This window comes from Mastomys coucha, unplaced genomic scaffold, assembly GCF_008632895.1.
Source record: "Mastomys coucha isolate ucsf_1 unplaced genomic scaffold, UCSF_Mcou_1 pScaffold7, whole genome shotgun sequence".
NCBI classification, from domain to species: Eukaryota; Metazoa; Chordata; class Mammalia; order Rodentia; family Muridae; genus Mastomys; species Mastomys coucha.
In genome coordinates this window covers 8,472,192-8,492,471 of record NW_022196913.1, presented here as the reverse complement: position 1 = coordinate 8,492,471, position 20,280 = coordinate 8,472,192, and the positions used below count along the sequence as shown (strand labels likewise).

The 20,280-nt window shown below is 47.5% G+C and overlaps 1 protein-coding gene across 11 annotated transcripts in view; it reads left to right on the top strand.

Moving 5' to 3' along the window:
• The window catches only part of Pfkfb3 (6-phosphofructo-2-kinase/fructose-2,6-biphosphatase 3), an 85,638-nt gene that overhangs the window by 44,302 nt on the left and 21,056 nt on the right, over window positions 1-20,280 (top strand). For 4 of the 11 annotated variants that reach the window (XM_031357947.1, XM_031357948.1, XM_031357946.1 and 1 more), the window contains exons 1-3: window positions 9,933-10,425; window positions 17,806-17,931; window positions 19,162-19,258. In XM_031357947.1, the coding sequence (XP_031213807.1) occupies window positions 10,350-10,425; window positions 17,806-17,931; window positions 19,162-19,258 (299 nt within the window). In that variant the 5' untranslated portion in view covers window positions 9,933-10,349. Of the gene's footprint in view, window positions 1-9,930; window positions 10,426-17,805; window positions 17,932-19,161; window positions 19,259-20,280 lie in introns of those variants that run through there. The other 7 variants (XM_031357941.1, XM_031357945.1, XM_031357943.1 and 4 more) reach the window with 3 other exon arrangements.

Below are 20,280 nucleotides of genomic sequence, written 5' to 3'. Positions count from 1 at the left end.
TGTTTATATGTTTGTTTTTGAAGCAGGGTCTCATATAGTCCAGACTGCCTTGACCTCCTGATTCTTTGGCCTCAGCTTCTGAGTGCTGGAATGACAGACATTTTATAGTGCTGTATATGGAACCCTGGGGCTTTGTGTATACATTCAAGCACTCTACCAACTGAAATACTTGTTTGGTTTAAATGTAGACATGGCTAGCTTGGAACCTACTATTTAGCCCAGGCTGAACTTAAACTCTGTTCTATTTGCATTTCTATGGTTGCAATAAAATTCCTGGTCCAAAGCAACTTAAATAAGAAAGAGTTTATTTGGTTTATAGTTCTAGGTCACAGTTAATTATTGTGGAGAAGTTAAGGCAAGAATTACAGCACCATATCCACAGTCAAGAGCAGAGAGAGAATAAATGAATGGATCCTTACTTGCTCTCAGCTGAATTGTTCATCTTAACATTGTTCGGGTCCCGTTGTGTTGGGGACTGGTGCTACCCTCAAGGGGTTGCATCTGCCCCTGTGGATGAACCTGATCTATCTAGATAATTCCTAAAGCTTTTGTTCCAGGTGATTCTAGGTTTTATCAATTTGACAGTTAAGATTAACTAGCACAAACTCATAGCAATCCTCCTGTCCCAGCCTACTGAGTACCAATATTACAGCCATGTGCCTGAGATTATAGGCTTCAATGTTGTATGAATCTAGGTACCTCTGTTCATTAATCATGTATGAGCCATAAGAATTCTGACCAGATTAATAGTATCTAAAGTGGAGGAAGAACCTTCTGAGGGGGTGTGCAGAGTTGGTGCCTTTTTTTTCTTTTTTTTTTCTTTTTTTTGGTTTTTCAAGACAGGGTTTCTCTGTGTAGCCCTGGCTGTCCTGGAACTCACTCTGTAGACCAAGCAGGCCTCAAACTCAGAAATCCGCCTGCCTCTGCCTCTCAAGTGCTGGGGTTAAAGGCATGAGCCACCACTGCCGAGCTTGTTGTTGACATTTTTGTACATGAACTTTTAGCATTTTCAAGTTTTAACTTTCCATTTTGCAATAACTTTACTGAAATGTTGCAAAAATAGGGCGAGGCATTTCCAATAGCTTTTACCCGGATTCTACAAGTGTTAGCCTGCTACTCTTACTTTTCTATCTTTCTGTCTATCCATGTGTCCATCCACATACCTAACTCTCCACCTCTAAACACTCCCGAGCATATTGCTTCAAAACAAGGGAAGGGCTGAGAATAGTAGGTCACCTCTGAAATCCCATCACTTTGGAGTTTGAAGGCAGAGAAAGATTGCTGAGAGTTCAATGCCAGCCTGGTGTATGTACTGAGTTCCAGGTCAGCCAAGGCTACATGGTAAGTAAGATCCAGTTTCAGAAAACTAAAACCAAAACCAAAAACCAAAACCAAAACCAAAACCAAAACCAAAACCAAAACCAAAGGTGAAACAAAGCACAACCTGAGCACAGATGAAAACCCGGAAATGAGCTTGACCCAATGCTTATCTCACACGTAGCTGGAGTTTCCAGTTTCCCGCCATTGTTCAGTATTTATCAAAGAAGGCATATTTCAGCAGATGTGGCAGGATCTCAGATTTCCGAGAAGAGCCATGTCTTCTCGTTGGACGATCTCTCCCCCTCTTCTGTGGCCCACACCCTTGGTTTTTTTTTTTTTTTTTTAAAGAGTATTGGTCTACATTTTAGAAAGCAATTTTAGAAGTTTTATGTTATGGTGAAAACAAGCAATACAGAATTGTCCCTTTAACATTTGCAAATGTGCAGGTCAGTGGGCTTAAGTGTATTTGCTTCATTGTGCAACAGAGCTCTAGAATGTTCTTGTCTTGCAAAACTGAAACTCTCCCCTCAATTTTTCTGTCTCCTCTCAGACCTTGGCATCCATTATGCTACCCCCTTTTTTCCATATGGAATCAAGCTGCTTAACTGTCTCAGATAAGTGGGATCAATCACACTGATGGTTGGCTGGCTTACTTTGCTTAGTATAATGTTCTGGAGCCTTATGTAAGCTTCATCCTTTGTTGGCTCAGTAATATTCTACTATCTCCGTCCATCACATCTTATTGATTGATTGATCTTTCAATGCATACTCGCTGTTTCTGACTCCTTCCTATTCATCTATAAGGGTTGTGTAGCCGGGCGGTGGTGGCACACGCCTTTGGTCCCAGCACTTGGGAGGCAGAGGCAGGTGGATTTCTGAGTTCGAGGCCAGCCTGGTCTACAAAGTGAATTCCAGGACAGCCAGGGCTACTCAGAGAAACCCTGTCTCGAAAAACCAAAAAAAAAAAAAAAAAAGGTTGTGTAATGGTGATTTGAGTATGAATGAACAGTGAGCCATCATAATCCCTACTCACTTAATTGCTTTGGTCAGAGTATTTTATTTTGGCAACAGAAAAACAGTTTATCTGTAATCCCAGCACTCAGAAGGTGGAGGCAAGACCATCTGGAGTTCAAGGCGAACCTAGGCTACATGAGATATTGTCTCAAAAAATTAAAACATTAAAAGTACGAAGTGTACTATTTCTACTTGAGGTGTGACCCCACGTCACCCTCTGTGAACCGCTACCAGTAAGGATGATTTCAAACTCATTGCTTTTCCAGGGCCTTGTCAAAGGAAGGTTTCACCCGTGACTTACTTCTATTCCCTTGACTACAAATGTAGTCAGTGGTGTTACTGCTCTGTCTGAATCTACAGTTTCCCCACTAAGAATTCTGTGTTCAAGGCTTTTTCTCGATGATTGAATCCTGAGGGCTCTGACCTTATCAATGAAACAATCTATTAATAGATTCACAATTTATTAATGGGATGTGATAGAAATCAGGAGGTGAACTCTGCTCGAAGGAAGGAGATCAATAGGGAATGCCCTGGAAGGTGTATCCTGTCCCCGGTCTCCACTGTCTCTCTGATCTCTCTGTGTCTCTATCTGGTCTGCCTCTTTGGCTCCTTTCTGTCTGCCCTGACATCCTCCCACTCTTGATGCTCTGTGTCATAGTAGGACTGAAGCAATAGATCTAGCCTATCACAGCTTAAAACCGCTGCAACCATGAGCCAAAATCAGCCCTTCTCCCTCTGTAGGTGCTTTGTCACAGGGATGGATGCAAAGTGAAGAACACAGTCACTACTTGCTCAGTCAGCAGCATTACACTCATACTCCCTCTGAATTTCACTCAGAGACTCAAAGACAGAAAAGAATCTTTGAGAGCAGACTTGTCTGTGTGGGTCCTATAACTGGTGAGCGGTTGTGGTGGGAAGAAGGGTGTAGGTCACCCAAGACATCATAGATTCCCTCATTTGCAAGGCTGTTTGGAGACTAGCTGCTTTGATTTCCAGATGTTGTAGTTGGAATCTGGATGCCACTGGGATGGTAATAGGATAGATGCTTGACATCTTTCTAGCCTACTGCTGCTCATCTACCAAGAAAACCTCTCTTTAACCCTTCCAGATAGCACCTAATATCTGGTCATGGGCATAGCACAGTGGGCACAGCTCTCTGGGGCTGGTGATACAGGTCAACAGGTAAAAGCACTTGCCTCACAAGACTGATGGCCTCAGATCAATCCCTGGAATCTGGGGAGGAATGAGAGAAATGTGCTTCCAAACATTGCTCTCTGACCTTCACAGGTGCAGAAGAGAAGTCCTTGTATCTTTGTAAGGAGCTGCTATCTTAGCTATGGTCATATTGTTTGGGGGAAGTGATGTGCTGAGATAGCATCTCACTCTGTAGCCCAGGCTGACCCCAAACTCATGGAGATCCTTCTAAGTGATAAGATTATAGGCGTGAGCCACCAAGCTTGCTGTGGAGCAAACGATGCCCCAAGCTTTAGCCTCTCCTCCCCGTTGCTAGGATTACAGGCATGCCCACCATGCTCAGATTGATTCTGCAGTGCTTGGATAGAATGCCAGGGCCTTGCCTTAGCTAGGCAAGCAGCTTTCCAACTGAGCCAGATGTTCTGTATTTTACATCAAGCTTTTTATCTGCTCCTCACAGGAAACAACCGGATAGCTCTTCTCTGGAGATACATTGATTTCTTTCCACTCTCTTTAAAAGTCATCATGCAGAATCAAACAAGCTCGCTCTTATCTCTGGCTAGTCCAGACCATCCCATTCTCTAATCTCAATATTATGTATTAACATAGCCCAGCTGGAGTAGGTTTTCTAACATCTAGTTAGCATTGCTTTCCAAAACTTGCATTCATTATTATTTTTTTTCATGATCCAGCTCTATTTTTAGGCTGTTTTCCACTGATAGAACTAAGACTTGTACAAGGGGAAGAGAAGGGAAAGGATGGCAGCCCTGTTTGTCAGCTGGGAGTTGCTCCACAGCACGTGTTTGCACCACAGGCGCTGGCAGGCGGGCAGGCCTTGCAACACAGCGCCCTCCCCTACTTTCTCAACGCTGATCCCTGTGAGCAGCAAGGGGACTCACTTTTCCATACTCAGCAGAAGATGGGCTGTTTTGCAGTCTCCCCAGGCCTGGGTTCAGTCTAGGGTAGACTTTGACTACCTCATCAGTAAGTCTGTGCACTCATGCACGAGGAGTAAGTGTGTGTGTGTGTGTGTGTGTGTGTGTGTGTGTGTGCAGAGTTTGTTCTCCCAGCACAGATTCAGGGCTGTTTCTTTTACCGGCTGGCTGAGCCATCTTACCAACCTGGTACTATAGTTTCATCTCTGCCCTTCCATTCCTGCTGGGCAAGCTTTGGCGATGGGCTACGGCTAGATTGTAACAGTAAGCTATCTTAGCCAGCAAGATTTAGAGGGTCCATGGAATTGCTTCCCCCTCTTCCTCTCCTCCTCCTCCCTTTCCTTTTCCTCTTCTTTTAGCAGGCAAAGTCCCTTTGTAGCTTAGGCTGAGCAGAAACTTACAAGGGTCCTTCTGCCTCTGCCTCTCAAATTCTGGGGTTACAAGCATAAGCCACCACATCTGCCTAAAATTGCTTCTGTTGTAACCAGATTTTTGTTGTCATTCTTGAGACAGCATGGCCTCAGATTCACTATGCCATCATTGTCTTGCTTACTTTTCTTTTACTGTGAAGAGATATCATGACCAGGGCAACTCTTGTAAAGGAAAACATTTAATTCAGGCTGGCTTACACTTAAGAGGTTTAGTCCATTATCATCATGGTGGGAAGTAAGCAGGCACCCAGGCAGGCATGGTATTACCCCATTACAGATGGTTGTGAGCCACCATGTAGTTGCTGGGAATTGAACTCAGGATCTCTGGAGTGCTCTTAACCACAGAGCCATTTCTCCAGCCCAGTCCTTTAATATTTGAGCCTTATATTTTATATTTTTACTTTCTCAGTTTGCTATGCTTGTTTAAAATACTCTTTCTTCATAAGACTTACCCAGAGAACAAAGTCTATGATGGGTGTTTCTGAGACTTCCTTTGTCACCCTAGCCTCAGGCAGACTCTTCAAACAAGGGCAAAAAGTAGCCACATTCTTCTGCACTGCAAACCAGTCTCGAGGCCACAGATTGACATTCTCCACTGAAACCTCTTGGGCCAGATCCTCACTCTTCCAATCACTCCCAGTAACAAAGTCTTCCATATTCCTACTAGGATAGCCCGATAAACCCCATTTAAAGCATTCCCCTGCTTTCCAAATCCAAAGTCCCCAAATCCACATTCTTTCAAGCAAACACAAGGTCAAGCCTATCACAGCAATACCCCAGTCCCTGGTACCAACTTCTGTCTTAGTTAGCGTTTTACTGCTGTGAAAAGGCACCATGACCAAGGCAACTCTTATAAAGGACAACATTTAATTGGGGCTAGCTTACAGGTCAGAGGTTCAGTCCATTATCATCAAGGCGGAGCATGGCAGCATCCAGGCAGGCATGGTGCAGGAGGAGCTGAGAGTTCTACATCTTCATCTGAAGGCTGCTAGCATTAGACTGGCTTCCAGGCAGCTAGGATGAGGGTCTTATAGCCCACACCCACAGTGACACACCCACTCCAACAAGGCCACATCTTCTAATAGTTCCACTCTCTGGACCAAGCATAAACAAACCATCACAATAGCCCTGGCTTTCCTAGAACTGGCTGTATGGACCAGGCTGGCCTTGAACTCAGAGATCTACTTGCCTCTACCTCCCAAGCTAAGATTACAGCTAAGATTATCTGTGCCACCAGGCGCTGCTAGGGAAGGCTAGCCTACAGTCGTGGTCCTGCGTGCCTGGCAGCTTCCACCTTTTGAAAAAATATATACATACCATCTATGAGCTGGTTTGGGAACCTCCTATGCCATCTGGCCAGCTACCTTCAAATCTCTATTTCCATTCTTATGGAAGTCACAAATATTTTGTAACTAAAAGCCATCTTGGGATGATGGGTTTATGACATGAAAAGGTTTGTTTTGCCAATTATTTGATGCCTTGCTTCACTCTCTCATATGTGGGATCTTTCAAGAGAGCAGCTAATGGACACTTTGGGTCTAATTAGCAACGTGAGACTGCTCACAGCCTGCCACAGCTTGTTTCCTCTGTCCCTCTTTCCCTGGGGAGGAGGCGTAGGCACCAGGGTGGCTTAAACGTTTAAGTCTAAGTAGCTGTTGTAAGAGTAAGGCAATGGAGTCACTTGCTGCTCTTGTTGATAACCACATCTTGGTGGCACTGGGAAGGATTTGGTGACACTGACCAGAGAATAGAAACAAAGGTTATGGCAGAAAAAACCACTTCTGTGCCCTTTTTGTTAAGGTTAGAACAGGCTCACAGAATTTACACATAGAGCACTCTAGCTTGTGTTTGGTGGGATATTTCACAGGGGGCAGCCCCAGGTGAAACTGAATAACAGCCCAGTCTTCCCTTGCTTAGGGTTCTACTCAGTGCTCTTGGTAGGGGTGGGTGTATATAATATGACCACTTGGGAGGGATAGCATTCTGCTGTTTTTGTCAAGTATGTGATCACCTTACACACACACACACACACACACACACACACACACACACACACACACGCACACGCATGGCTGGGAATCTTCCTCAGTTGATAGAGTGCTTGTCTAGTATGCATGAAACTGTGGGTTCAGTCCTTCGCATTGCATAAACCAGTCATGAGGGCTCATGCTTGTAATCTTTTGATGGTGTGGGTTACATGAAACCGTGTTCCTAAAACAATCCCCTCCCTGCCCCCACAAACCTTCTTCTTTCCTCCTTGGTCTTTGACTTGATTCCTTGACCTTTCTAATCTCCAATCTTCCCTTCACTCCTTCCTGTAGACAGGGGTAGAAGGCTGTGGAATGTGGACTAGATTGTTCAGTACTTTCTTTTGGCTTTAGCAGGGTCTAGATTGTGACTCAGAATCTAAAGGAAGTTGTCAATCAGTCCTACTGATTGGAGTCACCTGGCTACAAGTCACCCGACTTAAAGAATGCTCACATTCTTGGCAGTGTCTTCTCAAGGCTGAGTTCATAATATCCACTGGGGACCTGGGAGTTAGTGAAGCCCCAGGGGGCTGCATTTGAGGTAAAGATAAGGGTAGATTAACAGAGCTAGGGGAGGAATTGGAAGGATGTCCAAACAGCAAAGCTAAGGAGGACATTTTTGGATGTAGTTGTAGCAAGGTTGTTCCTGAGGAGTATCATGTTGGAGCAATTTTGCCTTCCACAAGGATTGCATTTACCTGTGGTTGCAAGCTGACAGCTTCAAAAGACCCAACAAACAAGTGTGAATTCAGCTGTGTGCCTCACATTCTATTCGTACCTAGATATCTGGAACCCGAAGCAGGGTTAAGGTGACTTCCCTTTGCCTATCTGGTAGCAGAAGTGACTGAAGAACTTAGTCTTTGTTCTGGGTACCCACTACATTGTTGACTCCCGGAAAGGAAAAATTCCCCATCTGAGTTATGTTTAGCTGCCTCTTGCCTTGAGGGCTGACCTTAAATCAAGAGATTTAAACATGATAAAAGAGAAATAAAGATCGGTCTGCACTGGTGCTGCTCCCACCGTGTTCCCCCTGAACGGCTCCCAGCAATCTCTTCGTTCCTACGCTTTGAGGTGAAGGAATGACATCTGGCCATTTGCCTGGCTTGTAGGTGTGTGCAAACTCAAGTGGGCACCTGGGAGCGTGGCACAGGCCTGTAATACCAGGCTGAGAAAGGAGCAAGCTTGAGGCTGTCCTGGGCTACATAGGAAAACTGTATCAAACAAAGCAAAACAAACAGAAAACCTAGTGGACACTTTACAAGCATCCAGGTGCACTATGGTTACTGGGGATAGGGAGTGGAGAGTCTCCTGGTAGGGATGCACCCTCACCCTCCATCCCCACCCTGCCCCCTCAGCTTGCAAACACCAGTGAGGGGAACCTTCAGGAGACTACTAGATGTTTTCCTTGTCGAGTCAGTCCACTCTAATTTCAGGAGTGGAGCGGGACTCTCCCTTGGGCTTTCTAGGGTGTCACCTCTGGCATTTGCTCTCACTGCAGAAAAACACGTTTAAATGCAAGCAATGCACTGGCTTTCTGAACAACTGCCCGAGCACAGAAATCGGAAGGTCAGCAAAGCTGTCCTGGGGTTGGGGGCAGGTATCGAGGAGGGTGGTACCGGAGAGCAGGGTGCAGGAATGGCAGAGCTGGGAGGCTCCCCAGGGCTACTAGCCAGGTGAGCTCCAGGTCTTTTAGGCTCGCCAGGCGGCCGGAGAAGGCAAGGCGGAGGCCCCAGGCGGGGCGGGCTGGGTTGGGAGCAGAGCAGCTGCGCCCGCCGCCGGGGAGCCGGCGCCCTCCCAGCAGAGCATGCAGGACGTGCGCGACGTGTGGCAGCCTCTGCGCAGACTTTTCCACTGCAGTGTGGGGTTCCGCGAGCGCCTCCAATCACAGCCCAGCTTCATCGCGACGTGTGCAGCTCGCCGCTAGGCAGGGCTACGCTTCCGAGCGAGCGGAGGCTTCCTTCGCTAAAATCACATTTAAAGTGTCTTGTCTCTACGGCCTCCCGAACCGCGGTTCCCACCAAAAGATCCCTAGGTCGTCGCTGAATAAATGACCTCTGGCAGTTCACCGACTGCCTGTTATGCATGTATCTCCAGCCTGTGCAAAGTGCAAAAATCGGAAAGGAAGCGAGGGCGTGTTCACATCAAACAAAAATATAGCCGGTGTGCTAGGGGCGGGCGTGTGGGGGTCGGGTGGGTGACATGAATTTAGGATCTAGCTGCTCCTTGATAGTTACGTTGGGGCTCATAGTCCGGTAATGGGGGCGGAAATGGGCTCTACTTTTATCACTACTTGCAGAAGGGTCTATGGAATATGGTCCATGTTGAAAGGGAAAATGATACAACTGCTCCCCGCATCCCAAAGTTCCTTTTCTGTTGAACCTTATTTATGTATTTATTGCCCGCCCCCTTCATGCCTCTAGCATCATAGCACTGAGTGAGGGGTAGCAACACTACCCCAAGCATGTTTCCCGGGGATTCAGGAAAAGTACGTGCCTGTGCCCGGAGGTGTCAGTGTCAGCAATGGCTGGGGACATAGTGGGCGATAATGCACAGGTGTTACCAGGAGGCAACCCTGACCTGGGTCTTCACTTGGACTGAGCCAGCCCCCAGATCATGTAACTATGGTGTACGATGCTGGGGCCCCCACTGCTTGAAAGGCTCAATTGGGAAGATGCTTTTACATAGCACCAGCTGTGTGTGTGTGTGTGTGTGTGTGTGTGTGTGTGTGTGTGTGTGTAAAGGAGTGGAGGACTGTCACCGGACGACATTGGACATTATCAGATCGCTGCTCCCTTCCATGTACAGATGAGGAAAGTGGCTGGAATTCTTTGGGGACTCCGTGCCTGGCTGACGCCCGTAGGGAATAACCTTTGGGATGGAAAGCAGGACGAAAGAAGGCTGCTTGAGTTGCAGGAGCAGAACGTGCTGCCCTCGTCCGCCCGCAGGGGGCGGCAGCAGGCTGTCTCTTGGCCTGGCCTACCCTTCTCTCCACGTGAAAGGGGGCTGGGACGCAAAGAATGCGGCCCGCCCCGAGGCTGACGCGCCGCGCTACCGGTCAGATCTTAAAAGGCCGGGCAGTGCGTGTGGCATCCCGACAGAACAGGAGAGGAGCAAGTGGCAGTGCTGGGTGTTGGGACTGTGGCTGTCACTGCGCTGGAGCATCCCTGAGCTTCTGAACGGAGCCGACTAGTCAGCAGTGCGGCAGCCGCAACTCTACGCCGACCTCCTCTGTCTCGGGTCTCCGCTCAGGCAGTCCTCCGAGGCTCCGCACAAAGCACATTTTCCAGAGCCGCGCAAGGGAGCGCCCAGCCGCGTGCAGGCGGACGCACCCTTCCTGTCCTTTGTTCTGGGGAGATCTGCTGCTGCTCTTCTCCCCAAGTCGGAGTCTTTCCTCCAGGGGTGGCGGGTCGCCGACTACAGCTACGAAGATGCCTTTGGAACTGACCCAGAGCCGGGTACAGAAGATCTGGGTGCCCGTTGATCACCGACCCTCGTTGCCCAGATGTGAGTTCAGGCAGCTACACGGGAGGGGGCTAGGTTGTAGACCGCGCCGCGTGCAGAGCCCGGCCATTGTGTGTGCAGCGGCTTTGTGCCGGTTCCCCTCTGCGGGAAGCGCACTCGTGCGGGCCGGCCCGGCGAGGCGGGGGTGGCGGCGGGCTGCGTCTCCCAGGCTGGGCTGAAGGGGCGCTGTGGCTCGGGAAACCTCCTGTGTGCCCGGCCCGGCCTGAGCTCGCACGGCCAGCGCCTCCCCGAGGCTGGAGAGACCTGGCTGCTCCGGAGTCTGACTGTAGCAGGGCGCGGCCGCCGACACCAACGCCCCTTTTCTTTGGGTCCTCAGGTTCACGGTTTCTTTTCTCCCTCCCTCGAATCTCTCTGCACCTCTGTATATTTCCATCTTCGCCCTCACTCCCGTGACTGAAGGTTCTTGGTTGCAGGGATGGTTTATGGGTTGGTGACTAGTGTTTTACAGACGCACCCGTTTACCCGGAGCACGGCATTTGTTGGCAGTTTCTCTTAGTGCCCCACCTGTTGCTGTCTGTGAGCGATTTGGGATGGTTTCATTCACTTCCATCCCTAGCTAGGAAGAGGTGCCTCTGGGAAGAGCGGATGGAATTGCTCCAAGGCAATGCTTCCCTCCTCCCAGGCAGCACGCCCAGGAGCCTACGGGGGTAGACAGGAGCGAGTTACCCAGTGGACACGTTGCTCACACATTTGTAGCTTGGGAATCCATTGGGAAAACTGGAAGGTGGTTTCCTGTCACCCTGGGACACTGGAGGAGCACCAGGCTGCAGGGTGGGTTTCTCCGCTGTCACGTTTCTCAGGGTGGCCATTACAGGACATGACAGCTCTCGGAGCTTTGTGGGTCTGAGTCACTGGTTTCCCTGCTGACCTGATCCCAGCTTCCCTGTGGTGCGCTATGAGAAACCTCTAGCAGGTCTTCCCTGCTGGACCTGAGGGCCTTGGGGGAACTTCATCCCTAAGACACGTCTCCTTGTCTCTTTTGTACAAGTAAGTCAGGGGTAAGGGCTTGACAAGGCTTCTTCAAGCTCTGTCAGACTCGTTTACACACTGGAGCCAAGTTTATGAAAATGTCCCAGGGGAAACCCAAGCCTGTGGCATACCTATAATCTCATTACACTGTAGTTGGGAAACTGAGGTAAAAGAATCATGAACCTGGACTACATAGTGAGACCCTGTCAATAACAACAACAACAACAACAACAACAACAACAACAATAAACAGGGAAAGTTGGTCATGGACAAACTTAGAAACAGGCCTGCTGTTTCTGGATTTTTAATCAGGCAGATTATAGCGTTTTCTATTTTTTAAACTGAAATTGGTCAAGTAAAATAAGGGCTGGTTTTCTATGTATGTATAAAGCCTGGTGGTTTCAGATCCACATTCTTCCTTTGGGTCTGAGGGAACCCTAAGTTCAGTGGCATTGGTTCAGTAGTAATATTGAAAGGCACCACAGCGCAGCTGGTCCTCCTCCAGGCTGCAGAGCCTGATCATCAGATTTCATGAGCTTGCACGTCTGAGTTGAGAGATTTGTAAAGAATTGCTGTCGGAACCATTTAGAGTTTAAAGCGGATGTACCTAAAGCTGACAGATTAAGATGACCAGCTCACTCACTTCTGGACTTCTTGTGTGTGATACTGGTGTGTACCCTCAGACACATTCCTCTACATACAGATATCTGCAGCCAGGGTTTTTAAAAGCATATCCGTAATTTAAACGGTATTTTTCCTATACTAAATTTCTTTCTTCCTGCAATAGAGAAAGTAGATTTCTTCTTTTCTACTGACATTGGGGATCTTGTGGACAGACCGACTTACTTTCTTTTCTTCTTTCCTTCCTTTCTTCTTTCTGAGACAAGGTCTCCTGTGGGCCTGGCTAGCCTGGCTTCAGCTCAAATGGGATTAAAGGTGTGTGCTACCACACCCAACCTCTTTTGTTTATTTTCATTCACCTAAATCTTTTTTTTTTTTTTAACTGTTTTTCTGAGCTGATTTGACTTAAACTCACTATGATGTGTAGATGACAGTGAACTTCTGGTCCTCCTGCCTTCTCTCCCCAAACGCTGGGATTATAAGCATGCACCTACATGCCTGGATTATTTAGTGATGGGCATTGAACCCAGAGCTTTATGAATGCTGGGCAAGAATGTTCCCAGCTGCTGCAGTTCCAGCCCTGTTACCATTTTACATGTGGTCTCCACATCAGGGCTGACAGTCAGCTCCTCTGTGGCTTATTACTAGAGGGCGTAGAGAAGATTGTCCAGCTAAAACTAAAGAAATAATCATAAGCAACAAACAAATGCCAAAAGCAAGGCATAGGGGTGCACAATTGGTGAGGGGCGGGCAGGTAGTTTTGAGTCAGGGTTTCTCTGTATAGTCTCGGCTGTCCTGGAACTCACTCTGTAGATCAGGCTGGCCTTGAACTCAGAAATCTGCCTGCCTCTGCCTCCCAAGTGCTGGGATCAAAGGTGTGCGCCACCACCACCCCCACCCGACTGAGTGTCAAGTTTCTTTACCGAAATTGTGATAAATGTTTCTTTCTAATCAGTTTAAGCCACAGTTTAGGGACACATTCTTCTATTTGCAAACGAGCTTAACTGAGCTGGCTTTCCTGTTGCCCACACTAAGAATCTGTAGCCTGCAACTTAGTTGGGTGTTGTCACCCAGTTTCCTCAGAGTTCCAAGTAGGTTATGTTTTTGTCTATTTAATATATCTGAGCTGTGAGCCCTCCCAGCCCTGGGCGGTGTGATGGGTGGCTTGGGTAGAGTAGAGAGTAGGTAAGAGCTCCCCTCCTTTATAGAACAAAGGGATAATCAGACTGCTTGGTGCAGAGTTACCTTAATCAGCAGCTACAAAAAACCTCATCTTAAAAAGTATTTACTTATTATTATGGGGGTGGCGGTGGCACATGCCAGGGAGTTTCTGTGGAGGTAAGAGGACAGCTCTGTGGAGTTCACTCATATCCTTAAGTGGGCTCTAGCGATTGAACTTAATAAAGTCTTCAGGCTCGGGAGGCAAGCACTTTTACCCACAAAGCCATCTTACCAGCTTTCAACTTCTCTATTTTTCCTCAATAACATGGGAATAAACTGCTGGTTTATGTTTGATTAGGATTTAGAATAGAATGCATGTGAAGGAAGGTGGGTATGGTAGTCAAAATCTTACAAAGTTCTAACCTGCTGATGCCCACCCAGCCAGGCATATCTAGAGCAGTCATTCCATGAGAGCTCTGTGGCAGTTCATTGTCACAATCAGTGCCTTAAACATTCTGCCACTGTACAGGAAAGGAAAGGAAGACATGAAGAGATGAAGGTGTCCCAGGTCCAACGGGGTGGTGAGGCTTGGCTTTGAACTCGGTTACCTCCCACAGTTATCACAGAGTCAATAAGATACCCCATCACACTGTGCGGCAGAGATATGGGGTTGTGAAGGTCAAGGCCATTCATTGGGCATCAAATTAATTAGGAGAGAAAAGATACATGGTAAGCAGTCCATGGACACTGTGACCACGAAGGAGAGAGCCTTTAAAAGACTATCTGTTAGCTCTACTCTCCCTGCTCCACACACCCCAAGCCTACTCTGCCGAGGCAAGCTCTCCTTACAGTATCCCATCAAACTGGGAGGGTGCTGCAGTTGGATCTAATGATGCTTTCGTCTAGTGAACAACCATGGGGCGAGCGTTGCCTTCTGTTGCTGGTATTTATTGTGTTCCAAGGGGTTGGCAGGTTAAGCCCATTCTCAGAGAGGTCTTCATGTGGTAGTATAGCTGTAAGGTCAAAGTTGGTCTTCTGCACAGTTAGTTCAGTCTCACCTTTGCTTGATGGCATGAGTTGGTTTCAGAGGAAAGGCCAATCGAAGTTCTCAGCAGTGACAATGGATCCCTTCAGGGTCCACAGCTGTCTGATGTATCCTTCTGCGTGTTTTCCTTGAACTTGTAGTTGAAGCATAACTTACATGCATGCACAAAAGGATGATGAAAATGACTTAGCGTCCCTTTCTAATGTTGACGTTTTGCAAAGCATCAGGTAGAACCAAGCACGGATGAGGTATGGGGAATCTTCCACAGCAAAGCATATTTTCGGAAAAGAAGTTGCAGGTACGAGGTGTGGGGTGGTTGAAGTCAGCTGTCTCCAGGCCTGCACTTGGCCACATGTTGTTGAAGATATTAATCACTTAACCTAGGAAGAAGAGTTGAAGTTAGGACCCAGGAGTGTGTCTGCCTCGTATCAGTGCTATGGTAGACGAATATTGTTGAAGAAGTTGGGGGTTTAACCACGCATCAGGCCTTTTCTTCCCATAATTCACTCTTTAGCCATGCTATCCTGTAGCTCACCAGTTGGTCTTGTTTCCTTTGTGTATGTTTACCTACAGTATGCTGGCACGTGTAGCAAGACTGGATTAAGAACTAATGACAGTAGGACTCTGGGCAGCAGGCCTGAGTTCAGTGGTATGCATTAATAATGCTGTCCTCAAGTTTGTCTGCCTATCATCTTTCCTGTCCAGCATCCAGAGCACTGGGCTCATGAGTATGTGAGCATATAGGGTGCTGGCTCAGCTCTCAGGACCTGGTGGCCTTCTGGGGCTCATACTTCAGGAACCATGCTTTGGACAGGACTTTGAGTTTGAATCTCCCAAGGGCCTGGCGGTCTTTAGACAATGGCTTCTTTCCCCTTAGATTGGCTATTTTCCTCATTGCTGTGACCAGACCAGCTGCTGGGGGGAGGTGTTTCTTTTGACTAGTTGGAGAGTCTAGTCTGTTGTGGCTGGAAGGTAGTGGTAGCAGGAGTGTTAGTAGCATCTGCAGTCGGGAAACAAAGATTTGAATGCTGGTGTTTAACTCCCTTAGTCTTCTTATTCATACCCATACCCATGGGATGGTGCCACTCACAGTGTGGGTCTTCCCACTTCAGCTAACCCAATCCAGAAACATTCTCATAGATTTCCGTTATGGTGTGTTTACCACGGTGATTCTAAGCCTAACCAAGTTGACAAATGGAGATTAACCATTATACACATCAGAACAGAACATCTGGGCGTTCCTTTATGCTTATTTAAGTTGATACCTAAATTTGCTGCTAAGAAAAAAAATAGAACACCCCCCCCCCAAAAAAAACCCCCAAAAAACCCCACCTGGTTTAAAAAAAAACCCAAATATTTATGTAAAAGGAAAAGAGGCATTATGTTTGTTTTTCTTTGAAAACTATGTTGAACTTGATATATTGAGTTGGTTGGAGGAAGAAATAGCAGAGTTGGGGATTGGATCCAGGGAGAGGTGTGGGATGCACGATAAGGGGTCATGGCTGGTGACTCTTTCTCAGTGGTAAAAATGTCTGCGAGGAAGAGAACCTGAGGGCAGGTAGCAATAGGTGATGAGCTCAGGGAGACCCTTGAGCTGAGCTGTGAGTTTAAAAAGGTATGATGGGATCCTAGATGTTTCTGGAAGGGTTTCTTCATCCTATGGTGCTGGGACGGCTGGGGGAGGGGAAACTACACTTGGTTTGGCACTACTCTGAGCTCCTCAGCTTTGAGCACGGGGGAAGAGTGAATGGCTTTTGCTTTGTCAACTAAGGGAGTGATCTAGGTTTATTTAATTGAAATCCAGCAGAACTCTGCTGAGTCTACAGTATTGTTTTTTTTTTTTTCCCTTCCAAAGTGTCTACCGCCAGAGGGATTTATTCCTATGATTAGTCGATAGACATAGTCCCTGACCTGATAACTCAGTCGATTTCTGCCTCTGCGACTCTGACACAGTTCCAACAGAAGCAGTCCGTGCACACAAGCATATATGGGTGCCTGTCTCCAGGCAGCTCTGGATGCTTTCAGTAGCAATGGCTCAGTGGGGTCATAAGGGAGGAGGAAGAGACCATTGGCTGGAAGGACAGGAGCTTCTGTCCTCTAGGAACCTCTTCTTTCCAGGGCCTCTGGAATGCATTCATGGGGGATGTCTCTCAGGGCTGTCTTTGGCTTATGAATCCTCTTGTCTAGATAGCTTCACACTCCTCACCCAGGACCCCATTGTCAAAGAGAACACATACCTCTGCTTATCTATCATACATGCTTCTACTCAGACCCTAGCCTGCAGACCTAAAGCAAAAGAGCCATGCTGGGTCTCCCCCTTATGCTTAGACTTCCCATGAATCTCTATCTAAATCTGACATCTGCCTAGATTGCTGGTACGACTCTCATCTCTTTTCCTGCAGGCTGTGCAGCCTGTCTGGGACAGGAGAAGGCCAGCTGGGCTCAAGTTGGCAGGCAGCCTCTTTGGCTTGTGAGCTCACTTGTTGCCAGGATGCAGGAGTCGCCTGAGAGTCTCAGGGGCAAAGAGACAGCCAAGGAAACGTTGGAACGTTAGGTTGTCTAGCAGGATTCCTTTGGCTGCTTTCTAAAAACCTACATCCCTGGTGCTTTGTCTCATTGTGATTCTAAGGCTATATGGGGCACTCATTCATCACAGGCAAGAGCATCTCTGGGAGCCTGCCTGGGACTTAGTGACCAGCTTAGTTTGGACCCTCTGGCTGGCTATTACCTTGGCAGACTCAGGCATCCCTCTGAACCCGGCATCCATCAGATCCTGGCAGCAGAATGGAGGGAGGGGGGTTGGTCAGGAAGGTCATGAAAGACAGCGGCATGGTGCCCAGCCAGGGGGCCCAGCATTCTGGGTCCATGACCTACTTTTACTTGATAAGCTCTATTTAATTTTTTTTTTAAGACAGTCTCAGTGGAGTTTAGAAAATGTCTTCCCTTTTGGTTTTCTGGGTCTCACCCATGTCTATTTCCTACCTGTTTGTTCAATTTATATACTGAATTGGGAAATCATCTTTCCCCAGTGCTAATTTTACCCTTCCTGGCATTAGGGTCCCATCTTTGTACCCCCATTTTGCTAGGGATTAAAATCCCTGCCTGGGGCCCAGTTCCTCACCATTAAACTGCCATTGCCAGTATTACTTGTAAAGTGAGACTAAACTCAGGCCAAGGGGCATGGTCATTAGGTAGGGATGGGGTGACGTAGTCCCCATTGGGTCATTAGACAGATAGCAGGGGCTTTGGCATGTGGAATGACATCATAAATTTAGATGAAATTTAGAAATTCTTTTGTGTTGCTTTGAGACAGTTGCCCATTGTTGCCCAGGCTGGCCTGGAAGTAACTCTCTGTGTAGCCCAAGCTGGCTTGGAGCTCAACTATGTAGCACAGGATCACCTTGAACACTCAATCCTCCCATGTCTGTCTTCTAAGGACTGGGATTACTGACATGTGCCACCACCCCTAATTTTGGTCCTATACTTCAAAATATGTCTTTGGGTATAGGACTCAATGCCATTAAGTTTTGCTGATTGATTGATGACACCTTTCTTGACCTTTCCAGCCTGTGGGCCGAAGCTGACCAACTCCCCCACAGTGATTGTGATGGTAGGGCTCCCGGCCCGGGGTAAGACTTACATCTCCAAGAAGCTGACCCGCTACCTCAACTGGATAGGTGTTCCAACGAAAGGTAAGCCAGGTCTGAAGGCTAGTAGCTGGTACTCTCAGACAGGGCTGCTCCCAGCAACTGTCTGGGTTATGGAGTTTGATCTTGCTTCCCAATCTTCTCAGTTCACCTCCGCCTTTATTAGGCTCCCTGTGGTGACCTCACTCGCCATGGGACTTTTTCTTTGAAAGTCCCATCAGATGTAGCTAGCCTTCCTTTAGTGGCTGTCCTTGGCAGCTTCATGTTGCCCAGTGTTGGTGACATTTTATACACTCCTGCCCTGCCTTCCTAACTAAATGGTCAGCATCTTGAGGTTAGGAACTAGCATCCCTCACTGTACTGAGAAACTTTTTTATTTATTTATTTTTTAAATAATGGTGCCTGACTTAGATCTACATATGATAAGCAGTAACTATGAAATGTGACTTCATCACCATGGTGGTGTCAGCAGGAACACAGCTAATTTAGACATGGTAGGGACAGTTTAGAATCGCTACCTCAACAAGTAGCCCAGGCTGGCTGGTCAGTGAGACCCACTTACGTGTGGCTACCACAGGCAAAAAGTCATCTCTATTTATTTTAACATTTCTTTATTTTGTGTGCCTCATGCCCCAGATGGCCAGAAGAGGGAGTCAGCTCCCTTGAAACTGGAGTTACAGATGTGCTGGGAACTGAACCGGGGGTTCTCTGTCAGAACAGCCAATGCTCGCTCTTACCTGCTGAGCTAACTCTCCAGCCTGTTTATATTTATGATTTTGAGACAGTGTTTCACAGCTTGAATGAACTGTACAGCTACTGGACTTTCGATCCCCCTGTCTACATTTCTGTGTTAGGATTACAGAGATGCATTTCTGTGCCTAACTTTTTTGGTGCTGGGATCCAGCCCGGCGTTTTATCCAGGCTAGGCAGTCACTTTTAACAACTGAGCGACATTGTAACTTATTTTGCATTATTCCTACATTGTAACTTTTTTTGCTAGACTGGCAGTCTTCAGAGCTTATTTCTGGTTGATGACATTGGGAGGCCTGGCCTGGGCTCTGGTTCCTAGAAGACAGCAAATTGGTACAGCAAACATGATGGGTGCTGTCTTTAGTCTGAGCCTGTTTCCCAGACAGTGACTTGGGGGGTGATAAGCCTGGCCTGGGAATTCCACACTGTTCCCACAGGAACTTCCTTATTCAGATAGCTATTGGCTGGTTTTCTCTTTGGTGGGGAAGCCTCTTGTTCCTGATGACCCTTGTCTTTCCCGTCCAGTGTTCAATGTGGGAGAGTACCGGCGTGAGGCTGTGAAGCAGTACAGCTCTTACAACTTCTTCCGCCCTGACAATGAGGAAGCCATGAGAGTCCGAAAGTAAGCCTGAGATGCCTTGGGTTTTGTGCATGTAGGCGCACCTGTGTGTGTGTCTCTGTGTGTGCTTGTGTTTGTGTATGTATCTGTACCAGAGGAGAATCTTGAGTGTTCCTTGGGCAGTGTTCCCTTTAAAAAGTTATCTTATGTGTATGTGTCTTTTGCCTGCACGTATGTTAGTGCCTGGTGCCTGGGGTAGCCAAGTTGTGATCTACCTGGTGGGTTCTGGGAATCAGACCCAAGTTCTGGAAGAGCAAAAAGTGCTCTTAACTGCTCAGCCATCTCTCCAGCCCTTAGACAGGGTCTGTTGATGAATCTGGAACTAGTTTGACTGGTCAGTGAGCTCTGGGGACCTGCCTTTCTCTATACCCTCAGTGCCTGGAATTTAGGTGACTGCTAGAGATGCAAACTCATGTCCTCATGTATCTGTGGCAGGTGCTCTACCAAGACAGAAGCAACTTTGCAGGCCTTTCCTTAGAAGTAGGGTCTGTCACTGATTTGGAACTTAATGAGTAGTTTAAATTTGCTTACTGTCAGTGAACCCCAGGTTTCTACCTGTTTCCATCTCTCTGGCACTGGAATTACACTAACCCCAGCTTCTTCTGGTTCTGCTTCTGCTGCTTCTTCTTGTTCTTGTTCTTGTTCTTGTTCTTGTTCTTGTTCTTGTTCTTGTTCTTGTTCTTCTTCTTCTTCTTCTTCTTCTTCTTCTTCTTCTTCTTCTTCTTCTTCTTCTTCTCCTTCTCCTCCTTCTCCTTCTCCTTCTCTTCTCTTTTTCCTTCTCCTCCTCCTCTCTCCTCTTTCTTCTCCCCTCCTCCAACTCCTCCTCTTCCTCCTCCTCCTCCTCTTCCTCGTCTTCTTCCTCCTCCTCTTCTCCTCCTCTTCTTCTCTCTCTTCCTTCTCCCTCTCCTTTTCCTCCTCATTTCTTCCCCCTTTTCTTCCTCCTTCTCTTCCTCTTCCCCCTCCTCCTCCTCTTCTCCTTCCCCTCCTCCTCCTCTTCTCCTTCCCCTCCTCCTCCTCTTCTCCTT